This window comes from Pagrus major, chromosome 6, assembly GCF_040436345.1.
Source record: "Pagrus major chromosome 6, Pma_NU_1.0".
NCBI lineage: Eukaryota > Metazoa > Chordata > Actinopteri > Spariformes > Sparidae > Pagrus > Pagrus major.
This window is the reverse complement of record NC_133220.1, coordinates 2,078,945-2,105,972: the sequence shown is the minus strand read 5'-3', so window position 1 is coordinate 2,105,972 and position 27,028 is coordinate 2,078,945. Positions and strand designations below refer to the sequence as shown.

The window sequence follows — 27,028 nt, the reverse complement described above, 5'->3', positions numbered from 1 at the left end:
GACAAACTGAAGCAGATATTAGTTTGATTATTGTCTCTTTGCTTTACTATCAATAATGCTGAATATCTGCCCTGATAATCTGTCTGTCCCTGTGACATGTTGATGTCAAGCAGGTGTAACGATTATGATGTTTGCTTTCTCAGTTTACAATAAAATGTACAATTAATTGTGAGGGAGACGTGAACGTGCGTATTATATATTATTCATCTGATTGTTGTTGTGACGACTCAAACACCACATTTGTCAGACTCATCTTGGCGCCAGAGGAAAATTCAGAGGGTCACAGGTCATCAGAGATTCGTCCTTGAACGTCCGTCCAAAGTTTCATGTCAACCTATCAAACTGAGACCTTTCAGCGTGGAGCCACAGCTTGTTTTATTTTCTCTGTCCATCATCTGGTAGGACCGAGCAGCAGCAGCAGCAGCAGCAGCAGCAGCAGCAGCTCTCCTTCTCATGAACACGACGTTTCAGAGCTAATCTCCTCCATTGTTGTCATGCAGGGGCCCCAGCAGAACCAGGCCAGTGACCCACACTGGGTCCTGACCTTCGCTTTTTAAGGCCGTGCATCCTCTGCAGCGACTCGGCTGTCTCAGCTCCTCGTCAGGCAGCTGATACATCAACCCCGAGCTGCTCAGCTGTCACGTCCTCTGGGACGGAGACACTGATGTCAGCCTCACTGGGTGGTCTGATCTCCGTCAGCCAGTTAAATACTTTAAATATTCTCTGATCAACACACTGCGTTTATATGGGAATTAGATTAACTGAGTAAATACAGATTAACTTGTTTGTCTCTTTGCTTTCTGCTCCTGGCAGCAACATTTTGACATTTGATGTATACTAATTTTGTAAAAGATCAAAGTTAAAATAAAGTTTTATTGATATAAAAACAAACTGCAGTTTCGTCAAAGGGACGTGTTGTTGTGGGAGTCAGTCATGAAATCAGAGACTTAATTCTCAAAGATTAATTCAAATGTTTTTAAACTCTGCAGGTCACAGTGTAGACAGAAGAAAACCATAAATCAATTCTGTACACCCAGATTTCATGAAACGTTAACACAACTCTTTGTCACTGAAAACTGTTTTTGCAGGAGTTAAAGGATAAAGTTGGTGTTGATCCCATGAAAGGATCAGACGTGAGAAAGGTAGAAGACCATTAATTTGGTTCCTTGTGACGAAACAGATCCTACAAAATGTTTAAAGAAGATTTAGTTTTGGTCTTCTCGTGGGATTTGATGCTGAGGAAATGCAGACTTTAGTTTCATCCCTTCGTCAACACAACCTCGTACCTCAACAACTGATCCGGTGGATTGTCAGCATCTCCCAAAACAAGACCAGACCTTCATCGTCACAGTCGCTGTTTGGTGAAAGTCCTGTGCTTGTTTTTAACCCTGTCACTGTTCGGTTGAGTTTAAGGAACTAAAAGACTTGGTCAGGTTTAGGAAAAACTTAAAATTCACCATTTCACAGCATAAATGTGTGAATGTGTGTGTATTTTTCCCGTCTTTGTCCCGATGACATTACAAAAACGTGATTGCCGAGTTTCAACGACATCAGATTGAACATGAACAGAGCGTCAGATAGTTGAACGCTCGCTCGCTGTCAGGGCGTGATGTAACTTTGCCCGAAAGCAAAGAAAGTAAAAATATACCAGAAAGCGTATATTTCTCTTCCGTTTACTGTAAAAATGAGCTTAAATGACATTTACACTAAACATAACGCAGCTGTTTCTGTCGTCCTCTCTCTCTTTGCATGTCTGACACTGATGTATCATAGAGGAGATTATACAGGACGGAGCAAGACGTGAATGTGAGTTAAATACAAAAATACACAACACAGAAAACCTGTTACACATTAGATAGAAATGTCACACGCACATGCACACACACACACACACACACGCAGGAAACAGCAGAGGAGGAAGGAAAAACAACAAAACACACACCGAGCATCCTAACGACCGTCAACCACAATAGGGTCATTCTATGTCTGTGAATCGCCTCGAGGATACACACACACACACACACACACACACACACACACACACACACACACACACACTGTGGGAATGTACAGACAGTAAGTGTTGTTAACATTATGTTTTATGTTCTCACTCTGCCTCTGTGTGTGTGTGTGTGTGTGTGTGTGTGTGTGTGTGTGTGTGTGTGTGTGTGTGTGTGTGTGTGTGTGTGTGTGTCTCATTCTTCGGGGTGTGTGTTGTGTTTTCTGTGTCCTCTGTGGTAAAAGCAGTGGTGCAGTGAAAGGCGGGGAATTTCTCAGTCTCACAAAGGTGTGTGTGTGTGTGTGTGTGTGTGTGTGTGTGTGTGTGTGTGTGTGTGTGTGTGTGTGTGTGTGTGTGTGTGTGTGTGTGTGTGTGTGCAGCTCTCTAAACACAAGAGGGTCCCAGAGCCGGATAGCTGTGGGTTGAGAAGAAGAAGAAGGATTTATTTAATGATACGGAGGATGAAGAGGATGTTATTCTGGGCTCTTCATCAGTGTGGCGTGTCTGCATATTTTGTGTGTGTGTTTAGCTGCGGTTTCAGGGCAAAACGACGTTTTAATCATGGCTCTGGATGTTTTATTTTGTGATGTTAACCCGGGGATCAGCAGCAACGGGATGATGAAACTGGAAGAAACCTGCGATCAGTCATTCAACAACCTCGGGGGGGAAGGGTGGGGACGTCTCTGACGAGTCAGACGACTACCGGGTGGTTGAGGGGATTCATTTGTACAGTTTGACTCTGAGCCGGTAAAAATCTGGGAGTGGGCAACAGAGGAGCTGCTACCCCTCCCTCATCAGCTACTGAGCAAGGCACTTAACCTCAAATTTCCCCCGTGGAGCGACAAAAGTCTGGAGTGATACAGGGCACGAATAACTGCTGCAGGAGAGTGAAAGTCAAGCAGAGGGTTGTTGGAAAAAAAAACTGTGCACATAAATCTTCTGCTTAAATACACTGTAAGTTAAAGCTGTAAAGAATGCAGTGTTAAAATAAAAGGCTGGTGAAAACCTCCGTGTTAAAGGTGTGTTCATTATCTCTGCTCCACAAAAGAGGAATGAGCAACGACTGTGTGACCAAATCACGTAAAAGTAAAGTACAGAGGTCTAAATCTCTAAAACTTTGGTTTTGCCTCTGCTGTTGAGAGATTCACTGAGACTTTGCAGCGTTATTTTTCTCTCATTGCACAAAGTGCTTCACTCCAGCACTTTCCAACAGGCAGTTTCTGCTGGAAAAAAGCTGCATCCTCCAGCAACAGCGCTGCGCTTTTGGCTTGACAGCAATTAACATGAATCCAACACGTCGAAGTGGAAGCGGACATGCCTCGTGAAGTCCAACTCAATGTCACACTTGGTCCAAGCGACTGGCAAACGCAGCGCCGCTCCTCTGGTGCACCGTGGACACCATCAGGCCATGAGAAGGTGGTGGGAAGAGACACAACGTCCTGCACCACTTGTGAGAGGGCAGGTAGGACCAATCACAACGGATCATTACACCGTCGTCTTTGCCCGGGGTCGTGTCTGTGGACCTGCAGGTGTTGTGGTGCTTCCCAGGAGACTGGAGGGTGTGGTCCAGTGATCTGGTACCACACAGCTCTGGAAACACTCAGGAAATGTCCACTCTCAGCTGTAAAACTGGGCACTTGAGGAACTTCAGTTGTTGGCTTCATGTTTTAGCTGCTTGAGCTGTGAGCTGCTGTCAAACGGTTGTTTCAGGTAAAAGTCAAACAACTCAGAATAAAAAATGATCTGTTTCTGGATTTGATCGACCTGATGAGCTGCTCCTGGTTGAGGTACGTTCATCATGATTTCTGGACACAAAAACATGAAGGTGCGGTCGAAGATGCAGTTTGGTTTGTAGCCAAATGTGAAGTAGCTGTAATGAGGCTGCACACCTGGATTTGCCTCTTCAGGTTCAGAATGAGTTGCTACCCCAGTTAACCTTCTCTGGGTTTTTCTTCTCAGTGAGGGCACGATGGAGCTGAGCCTGTTGCAGCAGCTGAGCCTGATGGTGAAGCCCTGAACAGTCAGCTGTGGTCATGAGCTCAGAGTAACGACCAGAGGAGGGACATTGTGCAGACATGTGGCCGCAGGCATGTGATCGGGATGCCTCCTGGCCTCAGGGGAAGGTATTTCGGGCTGATCCGACTGGAAGGAGACCCCAGGGCAGACCCATTACATGCTGGAGAGATTCATTATCCCATCTGGGCTGGGAATGTCCCGAGATCCTGCAGGAGGGAGGCAGCTCGGCCTGCCATCATCACCAACACAAACCCACTAAGTGGAGGGAAATGGATGGATGGACCAGGACGTACATGTGTTTCTTCTTTATTGAGTTTCTTTGTGTTTGGATGAGACATGAGACACAAACTGGTCCATAATATTCAGCTTTATCATATCGAGACAAACACGACTTTACACCACAGAGAAGAAGTCACACGAGCCGTCCAGGATTCAAGCCAACAAATACAAATAATAACTGTGATACTTTGGGAATAATCACAGCAGAAAGTCCTGAACGGCATCAGAGACGTACAATGTAAAAACTGTCCCGACAGAAGAAGACGTGGGCGTGGAGCAGTGCATCGTGGGAAGTTTGAGTTTCTTTAAAAGAAAAGAGAAATCCTGATTTCATTCATTAACAGTGACACGGTGACATTAGGCTGGTGTGTGTTGGTGTGTGTGTGCAGCTGGATCAGGGTGTAACGCAGGACTTCATGTTGTTTTATCATCAATCTTGTTCATAAGTGACGTTCCCAAACGAGATATACATTACATAGACGACACACAACACGTACGTACGTATGTACGGGAGTAACAACAACGAGTTCACTGGGTATCCAGATGTTTTAGGGCCCGACGCATCAAACAGCGTCGAAGGCTGATCGTTGCATCATCTCATGTCACCTTGAAGCACCACAAAGACATCAGAGTGAGAGGAAATGACTCTCTGCACCACCAGGTGGCGGTAGTTTGATCCATCATTCAAAAAGGGAAACCAGAAGACTGCAGATAAACAAACTATCATTATGATAAAGCAGCGTTTTTTGACACCACGCTCACTAATATAACCACAGCTAACGGAGAACAAGAAAAATAAGGAGAAACTGCACCAGACGGGTGAAATCACAGACACCACAGCGACAGACTCAAGAGGCTTCATGTTTCTAGCACTGATTCACTGAGCTGATGGGCCGACAGTACGCGACACACCACAAAAACTGTCACCACAGACGCTCACCAACAGCCCCGACATCAGTACAACAGTCATCATACTCAATATCAGTGTCGTATCAAGTAGCCAGAAGTCAAACTCGAGTAAAAGTAAAGATACTGTGTTTAAATATTACTAAAATAAATCACTTAGTAACAAAAGTACAAGTTAAAGTAAATAATACTTATATTTACATGTATTTATATACTGTATAAAAAGCTGATTAATTTAAAAATGTTCTACTTTCACTCTGATGCAACATGTAATCTGCAAAGTAACTAGTAACTAAAGTTATCAAATAAATGTAGTGGAGTAAAAAGTACAGTGTTTGGCTCAGATGTAGCAGAGAGGAGGTATAAAGGAGCAGAAAATGGAAATACACTCAAGTAAAGTTGGTGCAGTACTTGAGTAAATGTACTTAGTTACATTCCATCACTGCTCATCAGTCCGCTGCTCTGTTTCTCTTCTCTAACAGAGACGTTGTTTTCAGACTTTTCACATTAAAAGTATTCTATTCTGTCCTGTTTTCGGTGGGCTTTTATTGTGAAAAATCACCAGCAAGTGCCAACTTTCATTGACGGCAGCTTCGACATCGATTGGGAAATTAATTAGATGGATGAATTATGAAGAATTAACCATGTGAGAGGATAATGTCATTCCTCTCATGTTTTTTAATGGTCACACCCACTGATATTTTTCCATTATAATCTATTATTATACATTATATCATAGTTTCTGGCTTTAGACTTTCCTGAATCTTATCTTCCATTAGTGATGATATTTATCTGGACGCTTTTCGTTGTAGTATTTTAATCTCACTGATTCAGGAACAGTTTGCAACTCAGTGAAACTCTGCAGATGATTTATTCTACGTGATAATAAAAACCTCGTTCATTGAATCTTTAAGTGAAATAAATAAACCCTGAGAGGGAACTCGCTCTGACGTTTATCACCGCTCCTCGATGTCTCTCGCCTGGTTTCCCCTCACTAACGTGAACTCGCCCACTGAGGATATAAAAAGTTTTACAAGTGACTTTGTGAGACGGTGGACGTCCTCGTTACTGACGGGACGCACTCTGTCAGCTCCTCCATTAAAAGTGATGTAAAGTCTCCTCCTGCCTTCGCCCCACGTCGGCCTCAGAGAGCTGTCGAGTCTTAACTCAGGCTAACAGCCCACGTTAGACTTTATCAGGCAGCGGGGACACACAGCTGTGATGAGATGTTTATGAATATTGAAGGTTAAAGGTCAAATAAAAGCTTCACAGAGATTTGTGTTGTGTTATCACAGGCACCAACAGGCTGCTGCAGCCGATCACAGACTTTATCAGAGACTTTCATTTAATTCTGCAGCTCAGCAGTGGAGTAAATCCTGATCTGAACACTTTCTGCCTCGGGGAGCCTGAAACAGCCTCTCAGCGTCCTGCTGCCAGCCCACGTCTGCAGATGGAGAAGTCACACAAAGGAAGAACAGAATGAGAAACAGACCTGCGTCTCAAACGGATGTCCAACCTGTGTGAGTTCACAGCGTCCTCAGAAAAGATCCGCTTCATACCCGTGAAGAATGAGAAGCACATTTCAGAGACGCATGTGGGAAGTTGTACAACGATCAAACAGAGAAGACAAAGTCTGGTCTGACTGCAGGAAACATGAACGACATCATACACAGAGGTCAGAGATGCTGCCTGTGACCGACAGGTTTCAGGTTCAATCCTGCAACAGCCAACATCAATCACCAGCCACGTGTCAACCTACCTGTGGAGCACGTCACACAAAGCTGCAGGAGGGAAGTCAGAGAGGTCTGAACCACAAACACAACCAGTTATTAACCTCCAATAGAGTTCAGAGAAGAAGAAGAAGAAGAAAAGAGACAAAACCAGGTCAAAATAAAAACTTCCCCCCGGTGCTGGTAGAAGTACTCAGATCTGAAAGTAAGAGTAGCAGTACACGGTGTACAAATACTCAGTTTTAGAAGAAAAGGTGGGAAACAGATGCAGAAACAACATAAAATAACAAACTGTCATCTTGTTAAAGAACTTCCCGACACTCTGAGGTCAATATTCCTCCTGCAGAGTTCAATTCACTGAAACAAAAAGCCAATCAGAGGAGAAAAGTGCTGCAGCTTTGAACTTCACTTCTGTTTGGCCGGCAGCCATCAGATAAGACTTTTAATCTGCAGGCTTTGTTGATTTGAGTGTCGGCGTGATGTGACGCTCGACTAGAATCAGCTTTTAAAAACATGAGCAGAAAGTCTGCAGCGTGTTGCTGATCTCTATCTGCGTCTCTGCTGCCGACCAGAACCTCTCCGTCACGTCTCTTTAAAGTCAAGCGCCGACTTCCACTGAGCTCCTCACCTCGCGTTAACGTTTGGTTTTCACTCAGCAGTCGGCTGGATGATCGACTCCGACTGAGAGGAAGTCAAGTGGCTTCAACAGCCTCCACTCAGCTCTCAGCAGGTACACAGACACACTGCAGCAGCTTCGATGATCTCATACATCGTTCATTTCTTCACTCGTTCTCACAAAGACGAAAAATAAAACAGCTTCACTGTTTTTTCTGATAAATTCAGACTCCATACTGCAGTCAGGAGGTGCAGGGAGTCTTCAGATCTGTGAGTTAAACCTGAACGTCTCTGCATGCTGCCTGCACCCAGAGCCCCCCCCCCCCCCACTCCTCTGGCAACAGGTAGATAGTTTTTATCAATGAAAATAAAAACTGTGCTGCAAAAATGATCATTCTCACTAATCATGAGTCACATCGCTGTCGTAATATCTGTCAAAATCATCACAGTGTGATTTATTTTAGCATATTTTGTTTGAAGAGGTTCTGGAAAAGAGTCTCTACCTCAACACAAGACAGAAGAAGATGGACGGCTGCACCGACACGATGACAACGTTTATTTTAATGGGATTTAACGATTAATGAACCAAGAAGCAGGATTCAGTGACATCTAGAGGCGAGGCTGCACCAAACCAGACACGCCTCGTCTCAAACTTCCCTACGGTGGCTGTAGAGTTCAGTTTGTCCTTTCAAGGCTACTGTAGAAACATGGCGGACTCTGTGGAAGAGGACCTGCTCCGTCTGTATCGTCATCGTGAGGTGACGTAAACACAACAACTCTCAGTGTCAGCTGATTTCACACTAATGAAAACATTGTTATGAATATTAAATTACAATAAATCACCCTAAATCCTACACACTGCACCTTTAATGTGTTCACCCACTACTTTAAAAATTAATCATTTCATAATGTTTTCATCTTTTATGATAGTAAACTAAATCTCTTTTGGATAAAATGAAAATAATGATGAACTGCAGCTCGAAATTTTAATTCAAATTAAAAACAGGTTGAAAATTTTATATTTTGTTTTCTTTGGTCGAGCAGAAGTAAAAACTAGCATGAGATGTAAACACCAAAGTAAAGTACACGAACCTACAACCTGTTCTGAAGTAAAGTAATCGAGTAAATGTACACGTTTACATTCACACACACACACACACACACACACACACACATCCTACAGGTGTGTGTGTGTCAGCGTCACTCCATTATCATCACCACAGCAGAACTACCGTCTGAGAGGAGACACAATGACACAATACAGGCAGGAAAACAACAATCTACACACACACACACACACACACACACACACACACACACACACACACACACACACACAGCAGGAAACAGCCATCCCCCTCACAGATTGTACAGCAGAGGGGGTGTTGAACTCATAACAGGAAAGGCAGCGGACAATTGGGGGACGTTTACTCACAGAGGACTCATGGACAGACAGAGACAGACGGACGGACTCAGCTGAAGTATCTGAGACATGTTTGAGTGAGTGACAGCTCCTCCACACTGACCTGAGGACAGTCTGAGTGAAGCAGCTTGTAAATGAACTCGGTCAGCACTGAGAGGAGCTTCATCACATCAGCTCTCAGAACAGAAACATGAAGGCTTTTGAACCAGCAGCTCCACATGAGCGTCCCTACAGAGATAAAACACAGGAAAGTGGTCTGTTTCAAAACCTTTTAAGATGATGAGGTTAAAAAATGTGTTCCTCATTAAACTGAATCACCTCCAACAGCCCTGGAAACATTTCAATGACCACCAAAACTCCTACAAGAAGTCCTGGAACCCCATTAATTACCACCAAATATCCTCTGAAACCTCCTCACGGTCCAAAAACCATACAAGGACTCCTGGAAAATCCTCAATGACCACCTAAACTCTCGCAATAACTCCTGGAAACATCTGATGACCACCAAAATATCCTACGAGAACCTTCTAAATATCCACAGTGACCAAAACTCATTCAAGGACTCCTGGAATATCCTTAATGATCACCTAAACTCTAATAAGATCTCCTGGAAACATCTGATGACCACCAAAACCTCTACAAGAAGCCTTGAAACATCCTCACTGACCACCAAAACCCCTTCAAAAACTCCTGGAACATGTTCACTGACCAAAACTAAGGTCTCCTGGAATATCCTCAATGACCACACCTGCCTCTTCAGGGACTCCTTCAGCCCTTTCAATGACCACCAACTCTTCTAAAAGAAATCTCCTTGAAACTCCATCAATAACCATTAAAATGTCCTTCAAGGACTTCACAAAATCAGCTCCAAGGACCCTGGAAACTTCTCAATGACCACCAGAACAAACCCCAGCAGCAGTCTGAGTTACAGACAGACACAGTGAGCTGTTTGTCTTCATCCTGACTGATTCTTCATGAGCAGCTTCAGACACTGAACATCACATTAAACTGGGTTTTCTATCAGCTTCTCTCCGAACTGGACTTCAGGTTCTGTTCGAAGGATCAAGAATCAATCCTGAACATCTCTGTGAGCTTCAGTCTGACACCAGCAGCACTTTAATGACACAGTAAACTGTTTCTCCCAGCAGCAGCGCATCATTTCACAGAATAAACCCGAACTCACCGGTCAGGACTCTCTGCGGGGCTCTGCGGGACTCTGCGGGGTTCTGCGGGGCTCAGTTTAATCCGGACCCTGGACGTGATGCGGCGGCTACAGCACAGCTGAGTGTCGGCTCACCTGCAGGTTCCGGACGGTATCAACACTCTGCAGTGAGTTCACATGTGAGCTGAGCTGAAGGCTCCTTCACAATAAGAGCCTCTGCTGCTGATGGTGCATTCAGGTGCTGCTCGGAAACTTCAACTACCGAGAACTGCAAGGCTGTTGGACGGTTTCTTCTGCCAGATGTGTTGTAGATAAAATTGTGTGTTTCAATAAAACATTTCAGCAAAAGTGAATGAATAGAAGTTGGCAAACACAATATAAAAAAATACAATAAAGTGGTAAAAAATTCTGTGTCTCAATGTGCAATAGTGTAAATATAGTTTTTGTTTCTTATTTAAATTGATTCTACTGCTCTTAACTTATATTTATATTTGTTTTTGACTTATTTATTACCACTGTTTTAATTGACGCTCTCTATTTTTGCTATCCCCTTTGCTGATGTAATATAATATAATATATTTAAATATGACTAAATAAAATGAAAATGTTTCAATAAAAGAAAAACAACAGATACAAATTCACATGAATAATGTCTGTAAAAGTGGATTCGTAAAAAGACAAACAAAAAAACAATAAAAACAACAGGAAAAAAATAATAACATAACAAAATATAAAAATACTTCATTCCAAATAAAGTCATAATGCACTGGAAGAGGCACGATACTAAAATACGTCAGTATAAGTACTTCAAAATTGTACTTTACTTGCAGATCTGAGTATTAGAAGCCATTTCTTTTTCAAAGATGTCACTTTTTTGCAGAAAGATTTTACAGGCATTAAAAGGAGAAACACTCTGCTTTATAAAGATATAAATATTATAAATATTCATCCTTTGTGTTATTCTGGCTGAGGTCACGTCTTCTTTTCTCACCTTTTGTCTCTATTTACTCAGTTTTTCTTCATTCTGTCTAATTTCCCCCAGAAAACCTCAGGAACAGCCAGCAGACTGACTTCTGTGGTGGATTTTTAACATTCCTGTTTCAAATGTGAGGGGTAGTTATGAATTGCTGTATTTCCCACAGCACACGATGTCCCCAAACACACCTTCAGTCACCCTTTAGCCATCATTGTATAAACCACAGCGCCCCCTGGTGACGTCACACTGTCAACACAGAAACCCTGATCACAGGACTCACAGCTCAGGATGATAATATAAAACTTTATTATGAACTTTATCTGTAACTGAATACATTTGACAGTTTTTATTATGTTGTATAAAATAATGACAGACTTTTTCATTTTTCTCTGTAAAAGTTGAGAAACAGAAAGCAGAGTACACGTGCTTCCTGCCTCTCTGTCCTTTAGATATAAAATACAAAGTGGTTAAACATTTAAACAATCACAGAAACATCGACACACAACACAACAAGAAGCTAAAAAACTCGGACGGCTTGTGAAAAATATAGAAACAAAAACATTTGACTCAAACATCCCAAGAAACAAAACCTCCAGCGAGAGGAAACTGTTCATACATTCAGTTATTTATTATGAACCAGCCAGAAAAATGAGTCCAGTCTCAGACGCTGCTGCGTAGAGCGGAAACAATCAGTCCATCAACAGAAAATGACATTAAATTATCAATTTGATAATTTATTAATCGTTTAGAATAAAAGTCAAACATTTGCTGCTTCCAGCCTCTTAAATGTGAGACTTTTCTGCTTTTCTTTGGTATTTAAGACAAATAATTCTTGATACACAGACTGTAGATATAACTGATGTCACACTGGATTCCCACCACCACATATATATATTGTATTATACTGTCACTGTAACCTCCACCCAATGATGTCATTCTACATCACAAAGTTGTTATATATAAAGATAAACCACAAATTTCCCTGAATCCAGTAAAGAAATGCATCATTTACGTCAAATCAAACACAGCTACCTGCTGATTCCTACTGTTTTATTAGTCTAGGAGTGTTAGGGGATAAAATAAATGACAAATTGGACCTTTAACACCTGAAAGGCTCAGAACAGAATTAGACACATGAGATTAATCATGAATCCTGAATGAATCAGAGCTCATCCCATGTTCATATTTCACATTAACCAGACGACAGACGTGAGTACGTGTACGTACGTTAAATGGATAATTCAGTTTGTCCTCCTGTTCGATCCACCAGCCCAGATCACCTGTTAACATCATGTCTGTGTGTTACTTATAAAATGCTACACGCAGACGGATATTTGGCAGCAAAGACTTTGTTCTCCACGCCGTACACGAAGAAGTTGTACTCTTTCCCACTGTAGGTGTAGTAAGCGTGAGTCAGCGGCACCATCTCGATGGTCTGACGCTGCAGACACACAGAAGTGATTCAGGGTTTATCTCCATATCAAACATTTACCTCACCTCGCCATGTTTTCTTTTCTGAATGAAGAAGTTTGTACGTGTGTGTTTGTACCTGTTGCAGGATGCGACTGGTGGAAGTGAAGCGTCCGAGATGTCCGTTAATCAGTTTTGTAGAAACGTCACAGATCTCCTGATCGGGGAAACCCTGGATGGGGTAAACCTGGCAGCACAAGACGGGAGCAGATCAAGATCAACGTGACAGTGTGCTAACGGCTCTGTGAGGTACTGTACTGTGGTGCTTTGAGCTACATGCTAACAGGCACACGACGGCAGCGCTCACAAACTGATGTTGAGACCACAAACTGAAGTACTGATGATGACACTAAACGCTCCGTCCTCTGTGTTATGATCTGCGTAGTGTTTTTAAAACCATTCTGACGTACAAGCTGACATTTCATCAGATGTTTCATTCACACTGACTCCGAGAGGAACGGGAGTTTGTCCCTGCGAGGTTCATGAGGGGTAGTCTTGACTTATCATCACCTTTGAGTTGATACGCTGTTGCCTACTTCAACATCAGCAGCAGCCACAGAGCAACATGATCATTCATTTAGTCATGAAGTCTCATCTTCACTCTCTTCCAGCTCTGTTTCTGGTCTTGAGATAAACATCTGTCTCTTGAGCTGCTAACTGCTGCACCACGTTCACCAGCTGCTCTCTGACTGCGTCTGTCTGTCTGAGTGAACAGTGGCTTCATCGAGCTTTTTCTCTGTTTCTCTGTGAGAGCGCTGAGACAGAACCAGAACCAGAACACTGAAGTTGTGTCTGGACAGAAAAAAACAATGATCTGAATGTCATTTTCTGATTTTAATGCTCTGTAAAGCTGATAATTCTCTGTAATCTTTAACACAGACATCTTTCACATCACATATCTGTCTTCACATGTTAAACATTATCATAAAAACATTAATTATAGCTTCTTTAACTGTAAATAAAATGATCGATCACGGCTCCAATTTCACTGTGAGCTTTCTGGTTTCACTGGGCATATCCAGCTTCAAACTAAATGAACCAATGAAGGAAATATTGCAGGTTTATCCAGTAAATTTCTCTCAGCCTGGTGGAGACGGTCAGCTGTCCTTTCAGCTCACCAGGAGCTCAGATGCTGACGGCACAGCTGGTCCTACAGAGTGAAACTGGACTGAATGGACGGATGCTTCAGCAGCATCCATGTGTCACTGACATCTCACATCTCATCATAAAATAAAAGAAGAGTTTTGTTTTTACCAGGACGCTCTCGTCGATGAAGAAAGGATCTCCTGTCACCTTCTCAAACTTCTTGTCGGGGAAGTCAGGCTGACGGTCAGGAATAAAATCATCTACGTTGTTCTTCCTACACACACACACACACACACACACACACACACAGATAAAGAAACAGATGTGCACAAGAGGGAACCTGGACCACTACTGAATGCAGTGTCTATGTGTCTATGTGCATGTGGTTGTACCATGTGACAGTGAGCTGGATGTAGTGCAGCAGGTTTTGGCTGCCGTGACAAACAGAGCAGGTCTTGAATCCTTGGCCATGACAGGAGATACACCTGGAGGAGCGAGAGAAGAAATACTGAACAGCCTGCTCACACGTCAACATCACAGCAGGACGTGAAACAGGGGAAAGATTTAGTGTAAAATAAATGAACACACAAACAGAGCTGCTGCTGCTGAGACAGAGAAGACTGACTCTGACACGAGGCACAGCTGGAATTAAGTGTGGAAACACTTCATCAAAGGAGTTTTTGGACAAATAAATCACAACTCGTGTCTACACACACGATCACCATTTGTTATATTTTTTTGATTCCCTACAGCTCAGCTCTCCTCTCACCTCTTACGGCCTCTCCCATGACAAGCAGAACAACGTGAGGTCCCAGAGGACCTTTTGTGATTCCCAGGCTGCTTTCTGTGACCTTTGCCATGGCAGCTTATACAACGCTTCTGCAACAGGAGAGGAGATTTCGGACTGAGAAAGAGAAGAGAGAGCAGGCAGAGTGGACAACAGGAGGGACAACGCTTCCTCCGGGAGCGCCCATGACCGTGACACCGTGTGCATAATGAGATAAACGTTTGAAATGTGTCAACCAGGAGCTGCTTTCACACAAGTGGCATCACTTTGACAGCTACAGTGCAAAGTAGGACGAGGACGTGGTTTAATAATCTACTGCAGATAAAGTAAAGTTATAACAATAAGTGTGTTTAAGTGAACGCTATATTATGAACATTTTTGGCGCTTTACATTGCCGTCAGACAGCCGCTGAAAGTCCAAAACAGCTGATATGCGGCGTAACACAGTGCGTGACAGGCACATCTGCACTTGTGCGGAGGAATATGGACGTTGTACGACTGAGGGAATGTAGTGCCAACGGAAAGGCCTGACTGACGGCGATGGAAAGCGGCAAAAATGTTCACACTTTTTCACAACCCCACATCAAACTATCACTTTAAATGATTAAGGAATAATTAAAATATCCCTGACTGCCAGTTGGACATGTCACAGATCTCTGATATACTACACAGCTTTCAAGGTGGTCAGATGACCAAGCTGTTCACACGACAGACCCTTCTGTCTTTAATAAAGTCGATGAGGTTTGCACTCGACATGACTGATCAACGACAGCGTCACACATGACAGCGTCACACAGGCGAGACGTGACACGGGGAAGAAGCGGTCCAAACTGTTGGCATGTGGAAAATCAGGGCTGAATTCCTTCAGTGTGAACTGAGCTTCAGTTTGATTTAGTACAAAGAAAAACACAAAACATTTTAAAAATAATCTCACCTGTCCTCTACCGTGGCAGCCGGTACAACGAACTCTCCCACAGCCGCTGCACATGTGACACACCTAAATGCACACACACACACACACACACAGACACACTATATTTCTACATTGAGAACACTAACATGGGCGGCAAAAATAACACATCGGTAGAACAGAGAGCTTGACTGCCTAATAAGAAAAAAAAAACATCTGTACCTTCACGATGGACGAGTGCGGCACGCGGACCTTCTCCACCTTGTCGGTGAATCTCGGAGGCAGCTGGACGGGAATGTCCCACGGCTGAGGACTCACACCGTACTGAGGACCGTCCACCAGCTGTCCTGTTTGACAGGAAGAAACAGGCGACTTCATTAATGAAGATTAACTCAGGTCACCATCCTAAATTTAGCATGTAAGCATTCTTTATATGTTAAACTTGTCAGTCATGAAAAAGAGAAGTTTCTTTCAGGGGAGAGTAAAGTTTTACCGTTGAAAGGTTCAAACTGCCAGCCGCTGGTTCTGGTCTCAGTGTAGGTCTCCAGGCGGTACTGCAGGAGGGAGACAGGACTCATGTTGGCACACATGTTGGACTCGTCAGTAATATAAGCTGGCTTCCTCTCCGAGTGTAGAGGAGGAACTACGATGGCCAATAAAAACACAAAGACCCTCTAGAGCCAGTTTTTGATTGGTCTGTTCTGGGCTACTCTACAAACATGGCGGTGCAACATGGCGGACCCTGTGGAGGAGGACCTCTCCCTCTGGAGATAGAAACAGCTCAACAATTCTTAGTTTCAGGTGATTATCCAACATTTCTGCCCACAGATCGCCCTAAATCCTGAATCCTACACACTGGATCTTTGAGATGAATCAAACGATTTAAAGCTTCTTTCAAACTAAGATGTGGATGTGACATTTTAGTCACAGGTTGTTTCCCCTCTGCGCACCATCGTGTCCTATAACATGTTCACAGATGGAGATGTGCTCCTACCCTGTACACGGTGACGGGTTTGAGCTCTTTGAAGGTGAGGTTCCTGGCAGGTTTGGAGCTGTACCTCCACTTCGATTCTACAAACTTGAGCAGAGCGTCTCTGGCCACGTCCTCAGACACTGTGGGGACTCTGGAGGAGGAAACACACATCAAGATTAACCACAGATTCATCGACAAAGTGTTTCACAAATACGGTGAACTACTGATGAGTGTTACCTGACGTTGGGCACCAAAGTGTTCCTGTTGAGCTCAGGCTGGGGGTTGTAGGCCGGGGGAGGTGGGTACAGAGGGTTATCTCCCTCTGCATGAACACATCAACACAAACACAGAAACACGGGAGATGAAGGTTTAGAAATGTCGAAGAAAAAAACAAGTCGAGAGAAGACAACAACAGACACACCTCCTCCTCTGTGGCCCTGGTATCCATGAAAGTCATCCAGCCAGCCAGGAGGGGGCGCTGAGGGTCCCTCCTCCGGTATGTTTGGATCGAACGCACCTGAAAGGACGAGGAAGAGAAGAAGAAGCTGTTCTCACTGGTGTCAAACAGAAAAGAGGACGATGGATGAAGCGCTGACATTTCTCTGTGCACATCCATCTGTTTCTCCGGCCTCCTTCCTGTGTCCGTAAAGTTTAACAGCTTTATCTTCAATCCTTTGTTTTCCTTGTGTCCTTAAAAGTAAAAGTTTGGTTGTCATGAGAAGTCACGTGCTAACTCAGCTTTTCTTCTCTGCAGCGTGTGAAGGAGGGGCGGACAGTGCTCGTGTCAGTGGAGCAGGAAGGGAGGATGCATTCTTTGAGAGAGGCTGTCGGGAAACTGGCTGCAGGCTGAAGAAACACATGAGGCGCTTCATAGGTCACATCATCAACAGTCACATCATCAACAGTCACATCATCAACAGTCACATCATCAACAGTCACATCATCATCATCATCTTCTCTAAACCAGAGTCACAAAGACACCACACCACCTCGTTCTGCTGCAGTTTTCATACCGCCGCATATCAGACAACAAGTACACCAACATATCAGTGACAGGCCAACAAAAACAGGCTCTATGGAGGAAATAACCTCAGAGCAGCTCGGGGGGAAACACCAGTTTAGGCCAACACAAAAATAAAAGGGGAGTTTTGGTGGCATTGTAGATAAGTCACAGAAAGTTACATTCACTTCCACCATATCTACGCTCTGACAGCGCCGCAGCAGACCGCACCCGTCCCTCGATCCGTGCAGGTTACACAAACTGCACAACAAACCACAGCTTGTCCTCACACACACCCTGTGTTCATCTTTGTTTCCCTAAAGGTTACAGCTCCATGGATCCCTGAGCTCTGTAAATAACACACGGCACACCTCAAAAAGGCTTAAACAGGATCAGATCCCGATGCACTTTGTGACGTATTAATGCCGTCTTGTAAATGTCATCACCTTAAGTCCACACATTATCGCTGCTGCTTTAACTGATAACTGATAACTAATCATTAGCCAGCGTGTGATTGTGAGAAACCAAAAAAAACATTATGGTTTATTTAAAACGCGACAGAATATTTTAGGTGGCAGCCATCTGGGTAAAAAAAGCAGATTTAAATTAAGCAGAAAAGTTCATTTTTGATGTTGTTGTGATGTAGTGGACCCTGAGTTTGGACTCAAGAATTTGATTTTCCAGACTCAAGAATGAATTATTTGATTCTTGACTTCATGAGTCAACGCAGACAAAAGAGCCCTGAAGATGCTGCAGATGAAGATACAACAGCTACTCAGCTTGTATCTACAGACTCAACTCTGCCTGCTGATGAAGAACATGTGATGTGGCTGAAATCGGACCTGGAGATGAGATTGTTTTCATAAAATCTTCCAGGTTCTGATGTGACATGAACTATAAACAGTTACAGGACAAACACTGTGTGATCATTCAATCCATACGTGAGTAACAGTCGTATAAAGTCAGTCAGAGGATCTGATGGACGCGAGGTCGGGCCGCTCCTGCACCGTAAACTCTCACAGTCTCAGCTGTTAATGTGTAACCAACAAATACTGAAACACTTTCCACCGTCCACTCAGATTTACAGTGTGAAGGTGCAAACATTCAGGTAAGAATATGAGCCAATCAGCATCCAGAGCTCATTAATAATCACTTTACGTCTTATTTACTTAAAGGGCCGGTGCGTTGGAGTGGCAATAAAACAAACTCCTGTACACACTAGAGAAACCATTTTTATATTTGAATACTTGCATGAAATCATTATTGAGTAATCAAAAATCTAACGTGAGAAGAGTTTAGCCCGGCACAAACCGATAAGACGGAGTAAACTATTTACATATTGACGTATCGGCCACTGTACGATATGATCCCTCATCAAACACAGAATATTTTACAGTTATATAATAATAATAATAATAAAGTTAATAGTGTGAAACGACTTCAGTGCTCTGAAACAATAAAACAAGTCGTTCACCTGGAGACATTTTCATCTGTTGAACCTTCTCCATCAGTGATCACGGCGACAGAAACAGGCATTTTAATCCGAACCGTGATGTTTCCTGACCCTGACCAGAGCCATGTCTCCATTACAAGATGCAGCTGGATGCATTTTATACTTATTTATAAAAAATGCAAAAACTCTTTACATCAAACAACTACTGACATCTCAGAGTGCTCAGTACTCATGTTGAGACAAGAAGGTGCAGCATGACTCTACTGAAGAGGCTCAATCTAAGGTAACTCTTGATTACACACTAATAAAAACATAATTATGAATATAATGCATCATGTCTGCCAACAGATCCTTCTGAATCCTTCACACTGGACCTTGAATCTGCACAAAAACTCAAGCATAAAAACTATTATTTGCGGTTTTAAGCGTTGTGGGAAGTGTTTCTTGGCCAGGACCGTTTAAATCAAACTAAAAGAAAGTTACTGATCAGCAGAAAAAGTGTTGAACTGTTCCTTAATGTGCCCCTTCAGACTCCCTCATGGAGGGCAGACAGAGAGACGATATGATCATTTAAACACCAGCGTCACACTTGTTTTTAATGAAATCTGGATGAATAATGAGTCTTTGTTGATCAGCTGTGTGAATATGAGCCTGGTTGTGTTTACTGGCTGTTTCACTGCTGTCTGACTGTAATAATAACTGTGACTGCAGCTAGGCAGCATCACAAACACAACCAAACAAAATACCAGAGAATATCATGTTTTTACACAATGAAATATTACATAAAAGTACACAATAGTGCCGTGATCGAGACACTTCCGAGGCTCCGTACGCTTTTAGAGTTTGCGTCATGATTTTGCTCGACACAACAACAGCGACTCCTCAGAGTGTTTTTCACGAGACGTGTTTTCTTCGAGATAAAAATAAATCAGAGTCGGTCTGCCGTACACAATACCTCCGGCTGAGGGGATAAAAATATCAGCGAGAAGGTGTTTCCCCAAAAAGATCCGAGCTGAGATGGACCGAGTGTGAGAACAGCATGAGGGAGGGAGACAGAGCCTCATTAAGACAGAGGGAGGGCGGGGGAGAAGGAATGTGAGGGAGAACAAAGCCGGTCTGATTACTGAGGCTTTCTCTGGACAATGCATCCAAAATACTCCTGCAGAACTTCTCGTGCCCTGAATTCAGCTACAGACTGGACTGGACCGGACGGTACTGAGACACGCAGGCCTGCAGGCGGTCGACAGTCAAACATGCACAACAACTGTTGGAGGCTGAGTTTTCCTGCCGTGACGCTGGTATTTATTATTTATTCAGACTGCGTGCGTGTCATCACGGCAAAATGTGGTCATGCAGCGACTATCAGACAGGAACTTACACAAGGAACAGGAACTTATGCAAGATGCGACCACGAACAGGTCGTCACTGAGACCAAACTGAAGGCCGAGTTAGAAGATGGTGTCTGAGGATTTAGGGAGCCAGAACAAAGGAGGCAGAAGAACAGACTCCACTGCCCCCCCCGACTTTACGGCCCTGGCCCACATTTGTTTTAAGTTGTTGATCAGTGTGACCCAGCTTCACCCAGTCTGTCTGTCTGTCTGTCTGTCTGTCTGTGTGTCTGTCTGTCTGTCTGTCTGTCTGTGGACACATTACATCAGTGTGATGACATCACTACTGTGCAGTCAGAACACTTTACAGGTGTGTAGCTGAAACCAAAATCAGCGCCCGACTGATAAATTGGTTTGCCGATGCCGGCCTATCACAGATATGTTCAGTATCTGTGTACAAGATGTCCGATATGTGAAAACTTAAGATGCTTAGGGTCATTTATAAAGATTAAACTCCCGGTGAGGTTTCAGTGCACTAACGTCGTTTTAGACGATAAAGTTGTTGCGCTCTAAATTCACGGTCTCTGTTAGGAAGCTTTGTCACAGTCGTCTGATAACCAAATTTTAAGCATCCTCGCCGATAAAAGCGATATCGGAAAAAAAATGGCTCAACTTCCCAGCGATTAGAATACCCGAATCTTCTGTGTTGTGCGGTCCATGGAGCGAGATTTCTCCTGACCGAGCCGCCTAACTTCCGGTTAAGCTCGTGGCTAACTAGAATGAAGATGACATCATTTAATCGTGCGGCTCTTCTAGACTTTCCAAATGTTTTTGGACCGAGTGGCTCAAACTCTGACAGTGAACCGAGTCTCTTCTCGGAGGTTGCGACGCTCAAAAACACGAATCCACAGTTTTACAGACGCTTCTTTCACAACGTCAGCTCACGGGAAGAGTCTTTTTTGGCCGCGGTGCATCACGGGACGGTGTAATTACACAGTGTGGCCACTATGAAAACTGGCTAGAGACGTGTTGACTGTGGATCTGACAAGTCAAGACATTTAAAGATGTCGTGTTTGGATATAAGACAGAACAAAACAAGCACAAGTGCATCGACGCAGCCTCGAACAATATTACGGCTGCTAACTCTTAAAACGACAGAACAACAACTGACCAACAGGGAACGAAGACTAAACTGTCTCCTGCAACCGCTGCGACAAAACCACCAGACCAAACAACAAACCAAACTGTTAAAGGGGCATTACGTAGATCTGGAGAATACATTCAGAATTGTAATAATTTATTATAATAATACAAACTCAGAAATATTTATTTTCTCCATCAGTGAGTAAACAAGCTGCTCTCAGAGGAAAATGAGGTCCCAGAACACTGTTTGAAGCTAGAAAGGTGGCAGGGTCCGCCACGTATAAACAAAGTAAAACAGTATAAATTGTGTTGTATTTAAGGTCAGTTTGTTTATTCAGTTTATTCAGTCATGAAAACAAAGAGTTTGATTGTTTAGTTTGTTCAGAAAGAAACAAATCAGTTAATGAAGATCTTTTACAAAAATGACGTAGTGCTCCTTTAATCAAGAACTTAACCAGCTGCAGCGAAGTGAGAAAAACAAACACATTCAGGACATTTCATCCTAAACAATACAATAATAACCCTTAAAGTCTTATATTCACATTAATTCCCATAAAAAGTTTCAGAGTTGATCTTGTGTTGATATTAAAACTCTGATGATGAAGGAGGCTGGAAACACTGACTCATGTTCATGTGTAATAAAAGATCGATACAGTTTATGATGCAGCTGTAAATCAATAAATCAACACAGTTTGATCTCAGAGCATCACACACACACTCAGGAGCAGTCATGTGAGCTGGTATCAGAACTTTGAACAGGATTAAAGATCCAACACAAAGTCTCTGGTACTGGTTCCAGAACAAGAATCAAACTGGTGAAACTTCAGGAAACAGACCGAAAATATTCTGAAGTCAACGACAGTTAAATGAATGTGAACCAGAACCGACAGGTTCAACTTTCTGACTCGGTTTCAACCTGTTCGAGTCCAGCTGAGGCTGCTCAGCTCGGAGGAGAGTCCGGACGGGTTAAAAACACCGAGCAGCAGATAAACTGTGGACTCGTGTTAAAGTATTTCAAAGTATTTTAGAGTATTTTAGAGTATTTTTAAGTATTTTAGAGTATTTTAAAGTATTCAGTGTTGCTCTCGGCGGGTTGAAGGACAGTAACTCACCCAGATCTTCGTCCTTCTCGTCCATTTCTCGTCTCTTTCACTCGTGTGACGTGATGAAGCTCCGGAGCGTAAAGATGCCTCCATCAAGACGTCACCGTGTCCGCGAGGGACAGGTGCGACTTCCGGTTAGGATTTAAAAAATAAAAGTCTGAGGAAGAGCTTCGTCAAAGTCGGTGATGGAATGTAAATAAGCAGTGTTGTTGTTGTTGTTGTTGTTGTTGTTGTTGTTGTTGTTGTTGTTGTTGTTGTTGTGAACCATGAAGTCTGACTGGAATAAAGGTAAAGATAAAGTGTTAAAATGTTACTTTGTAAAACAGCGAAAAGTGAAATCAATCAATCAATCAATCTTTATTTATACATCAACTTTGAAACAAATCAAAGTGCTTTACTTTACAAAAGAGAAAAAACCTGGTATAAAAACAGGTTTAGAGACTGATGCACATCAATTGCAATAAAATTGGAAATCAGATTTAAAAAACACAGACTCTGATCATCAGGAAAATGATGAACATCTGATCTGGTTATCGGTTTGCAGATTGCAGATTATTGCAGATTCACATTTTATTATTGTACCAGATGTTTAAAATGTTTTGCGATTTATGATCTAATATTAAAGGAGACCGATAAAGACGTAAGGATGACTGAACACTTGTTAGCCTGGTAATGTGCCAGTCAGAGCAGGAGGATCGTTATTATTTCCAGAAACGACACTTGGGTCGACTAAGTAAAGAATTTAGTCAAATATTTCTCGTATTTGCCTTTGACCTACTTTTACTTTGAAGGCGTCATCTCTGACTTCCGGTCCTGTCCTGTCTGTGTGTGTGTGACTTGACGAGCCGCTGGCCGCGCCCACTGTTTACATTCAGAGCTTCAATGAGGAGAAAAAAACATGTGAGAAATGTGATCACATCATAAAAACACTGGTTCAGTTCAACACGTTTATTTATTCATCAGATTAAAACACTTATCATTTTGTAATGAGCTGATTTTGTGTGTTTTTGTGAGTGTTTACAGAGTTTTATTATTGTTATTGTCCCTGAATGATCGTCTGAAACAACTGGGCTGAATTACACATGTTTCATGGCAACACGTGAACACGTGATTGTTTCATTTGAAACCTACTGCAGACAGTAAATCAGCTGACCGCTCGGTTTGACCCTATAAGGACTTTCCTGTGAGGTTTAGAGCAATAAGGAGAACTGACTGAAGAAAATTATCTGAGAAGATAATCAAGTTATTTTTTAAGGGTTTATTTAATTTGAAAATAATGTTAATTCCAACATTTTGACATCTACAAACAAATAAGTAAGTTATCCTTATGACATAAAAATTAAAATAAGTTGTATCTGCATGTAAAAATGTAAAGAAAATGTGGCATAAATTTGATAAATTTTATTTATGAATATGACTATTATTACAATAAATAGCCGAATAACATAACAAAAAAAATCTCCTATCAATCATTTTGTTCTGAAATAAAACAAAACATGGAGAAAGTTCACGCTGAAGTCTTCTTGTCTCGTGAATGTCAGAAAAACAGGATTTTAACTGAGTTGATGGCGCCTGTCTTTAATGTAGTAGTACGACTCTCAGTTCTTCCACCGTCGCTGTGGTACGCGAACGCCTCGTTGACCCGGAAGTTGACGTCAGTTGTCTTCGCTCAGCAACAAAGTGACTGTTAGCTGTTGTTAGCTGCTGTTAGCTGCTGTTGTTGAGCTGCTTCTCACACGGATCTGCTCTCATATCATCAAACATGGTAGGATGCGGTGACTGTCCAGCGTGTGTTTCACTAACATGATCATATTCCCGCTGTGAGCGTGAATGTAGAAATGTATGAAGGATTAAAGAAATGCTAACAGGCTAGCTAACGTATGCTAGTCGGGCGTTGTCAGTTAGCACGGTGTAACGTTAATTAGCCTCCTTGTGTTGTGACAGCAGCTGATCTCATGATGTCGTTGTTGTTCTCGTACTTTTCTCTGATTGCTCTGTGGGATCTCAGTCCCGTCAGTCGCTTCAGCAGCTGACGTTTAATGACATGATGCTAACTCGCTTGTGTTGCTGTGCTCCAGGCTGAAGTAGAGGAAACTCTGAAGAGGATCCAGGGCCAGAAGGGAGTTCAGGGGATCATCATTGTCAACACAGAAGGTAAGACGAGAAGGTATACGATCTGCAGAAACTAGAGTCTGGGTCAGTTGTGTTCAAAGTGTGACTGGACATCAGAGGATCAATACACGAAGCTCAGTCCACTGAGAGACAGAAGAGCAGCTTCATCACAGAGACAGTCGTCCTGTCAGAAGAAGGCTGTGTTGTGGCGTCTCAGAGGACGAGCAGCAGTTTTTAAACCATTTCTCAGGAGGAAAACCAGGACAGACACCTGAGGAGGGCTGAGAAATACCAGTAATCAGTAACAGAGGGGTGGATGTTACAGGAGAGAGAATGATAACATGGTGGTTCAGAAAAATCAAACCATCAGTTGTAGTTTACGGACTCTGGTGACACAGAGCTTCTTTGCATTTATGTAAACGGAGCTGGTTCCCTCTCTTCCCTCAGGAATCCCCATCAAGACGACGCTGGACTACCCCAGCACGGTGCAGTACGCGGGACTGATCCAGCAGCTGGTGATGATGGCCAGGAGCACCGTACGAGAGATCGACCCCCAGAACGACCTCACCTTTCTCCGTGTGCGCTCCAAGAAGAACGAGATCATGATCGCTCCAGGTGAGAGGAGGCAGCGCTTCTACAGTCAGGATTTGAGACGTCGTCTGAATATTTGTCTGAATCTTCCAAGACTCAATTTAAAATTTTACTCGTCTTTATGCTCAACTTTTTAATTTGATGTTGTGACAGCGCTGTGCTCATGTCCTGTCGCCACAAACACGGCTGGAGACGTTTCAAGGTCTCATTTTAAAAAATCCAGTGATGTCGCACTTACAAATGTTGAAACGCAGTCTCAGACTCTGGTCACTGGCTTGTAGCCTTCTTGCCAGAAACTCCACCACCATTGCCTCCACCTCCCGATATGAAAGTCAGGTCATAAACCTGTAATGTGAACATGATACGACACGTTATGTAGAAATGTCAGTAGTTACAGTTATAGCACTTGAAAATAAGGGAACCGATATATCATGTCAGAAAGTATCTGACTCTGTATGCACAGCAACATTGGAAATTCAGAGCATCAAAGAAAGTCTTACTTGAACTTCTTTCCATTTGTTTACAGTTTTCTGTGTTTGCAGAGATGTAGATTCAGGTCTTTGCATTGAGCAGCGAGGGTTACAGAAGTGCTGAATGTTGAGTCCAAATCACAGCAGTCAAAGGCAGAAAGAAGTATGGAGGAGTATTTTCTGGTCTTCAGCAGCGGCAGTGAAACTTCTCCTACAACATTAATTATTATAATCAATAACAGTCGGACAGACTCACTGATTAGAGGCTCTCTCTGCCCCCTCCGGAAACATCATGTCCAGTTTACAACCTCTGCATTGCACCAGCTGTAACCAGGAAGGATTCAGCTTCATCACGCAGCTCATCACGAGGCTTTCTGAACAGTTTATGTTGATCATCTGACAGTAGAGTGAAAACAGTTTAAAAAGAGAAAAGTTTCAACGTTGTGTCAGATTTTTAGTCCTGTTTTCTTCGTCCATGAGATATTTCCTGATTTTAATAATAACTTAAAGTGTTTTGTTCACACAAAGGTCTTGTTCTGGTGCTTTGTGATTAAAATGTCTCGTACTATTTGTTTACACGGATTAAACTATTTTGCTTCGTCTTCACAGATAAGGATTATTTCCTGATCGTCATCCAGAACCCGTCAGATTGAAAAGAAGGACCTGCCCCTGACGCATCGCTCTCTTTGTCTGTGTTTCTTATTTAAACTGTAAAACATTTCTTTTTGGTAAATAAATAAAAAACCCTGTTCACCAGAAGCTTTTTATGCACTTACTGTACCAGGAAGTAATGACCGGATTTAAAGGTGGATGAAATTGAATCACTGCGCTCGATGACAACAGATGTGAACTGAAAGATGTTCAGTCGCCCTGCAAGAAGATTTCTTTTCCATGTTTTGGCATTCCAGTTCGGTCTCCGCTCTGTGATTACTGCATGTGATGTCACTGTGTTTATCTCATTAATCACATGATGAAGGGCATGACTGCTTAATTACCTCTGACACAAGTAGGGAACTTAAAACAAAGTGAGCAGTAAACACGAGAGGGACCGACACATCTTTAGCTTTAAGGATGTTTTTTTTTTTTTTTTTCAGTTCTGGCTTCATGGAAAACTGGGGACTGTTTTATTTCTAATTTATTTTCCTAGCAAAGTGTTGAAGTGCAGTATTTCACCGGGAGAAGTGACACTACAAACACGTCCCTGCTGTCGCCATGTCAATTCATTTTTTAACAAATTAAGAAATAAAAAATAATGAAATGGTCTCGTTGTGGTTGTCCTGTACTTTTTGTATTGATCACTGCAGCACTTTGAGTTTTGGGGACTGACTTTAACTAGTTTGACACTCGACTAAAATATGTTTTCCTGTAATTATCATCAAGATTTAACCCTTTCATGCATGAATGATTAAATCACAAAGTAATAATGTCTGTTAAATAAAATGGTGCCAACTACTTTTTTTATTTCCATTATGTTATTATGAAGGAGTAAGGTGAATC

The 27,028-nt window shown here is 42.7% G+C and overlaps 3 protein-coding genes across 3 annotated transcripts in view; 1 reads left to right on the top strand and 2 right to left on the bottom strand.

Moving 5' to 3' along the window:
* The window catches only part of LOC140997913 (semaphorin-3D), a 72,430-nt gene extending 62,156 nt beyond the window's left edge, over window positions 1–10,274 (bottom strand). Inside the window, exon 1 of the mRNA XM_073467998.1 lies at window positions 10,152–10,274. The gene's annotated coding sequence lies outside the window, so the exon portion shown is untranslated. The remainder of the gene's footprint in view (window positions 1–10,151) is intronic.
* Window positions 10,275–11,389: 1,115 nt separating this feature from the next.
* On the bottom strand, window positions 11,390–22,459 carry ssuh2.1 (ssu-2 homolog, tandem duplicate 1). Its single transcript, XM_073468315.1, has 12 exons — window positions 22,368–22,459; window positions 16,753–16,848; window positions 16,569–16,653; window positions 16,353–16,482; window positions 15,852–15,912; window positions 15,581–15,705; window positions 15,383–15,445; window positions 14,432–14,541; window positions 14,055–14,147; window positions 13,831–13,936; window positions 12,656–12,763; window positions 11,390–12,547 (listed from the first exon to the last, which is right to left on the bottom strand). Exons 1-12 carry the CDS (start codon window positions 22,390–22,392, stop codon window positions 12,413–12,415), a joined length of 1,137 nt encoding a protein of 378 aa, XP_073324416.1. The 5' UTR covers window positions 22,393–22,459; the 3' UTR covers window positions 11,390–12,412.
* Window positions 22,460–24,016: 1,557 nt separating this feature from the next.
* dynlrb1 (dynein, light chain, roadblock-type 1) lies at window positions 24,017–26,792 on the top strand. The gene is made up of 4 exons (XM_073469296.1): window positions 24,017–24,123; window positions 24,437–24,512; window positions 24,918–25,085; window positions 26,141–26,792. Exons 1-4 carry the CDS (start codon window positions 24,121–24,123, stop codon window positions 26,182–26,184), a joined length of 291 nt encoding a protein of 96 aa, XP_073325397.1. The 5' UTR covers window positions 24,017–24,120; the 3' UTR covers window positions 26,185–26,792.
* The last annotated feature ends 236 nt before the right edge of the window (window positions 26,793–27,028 follow it).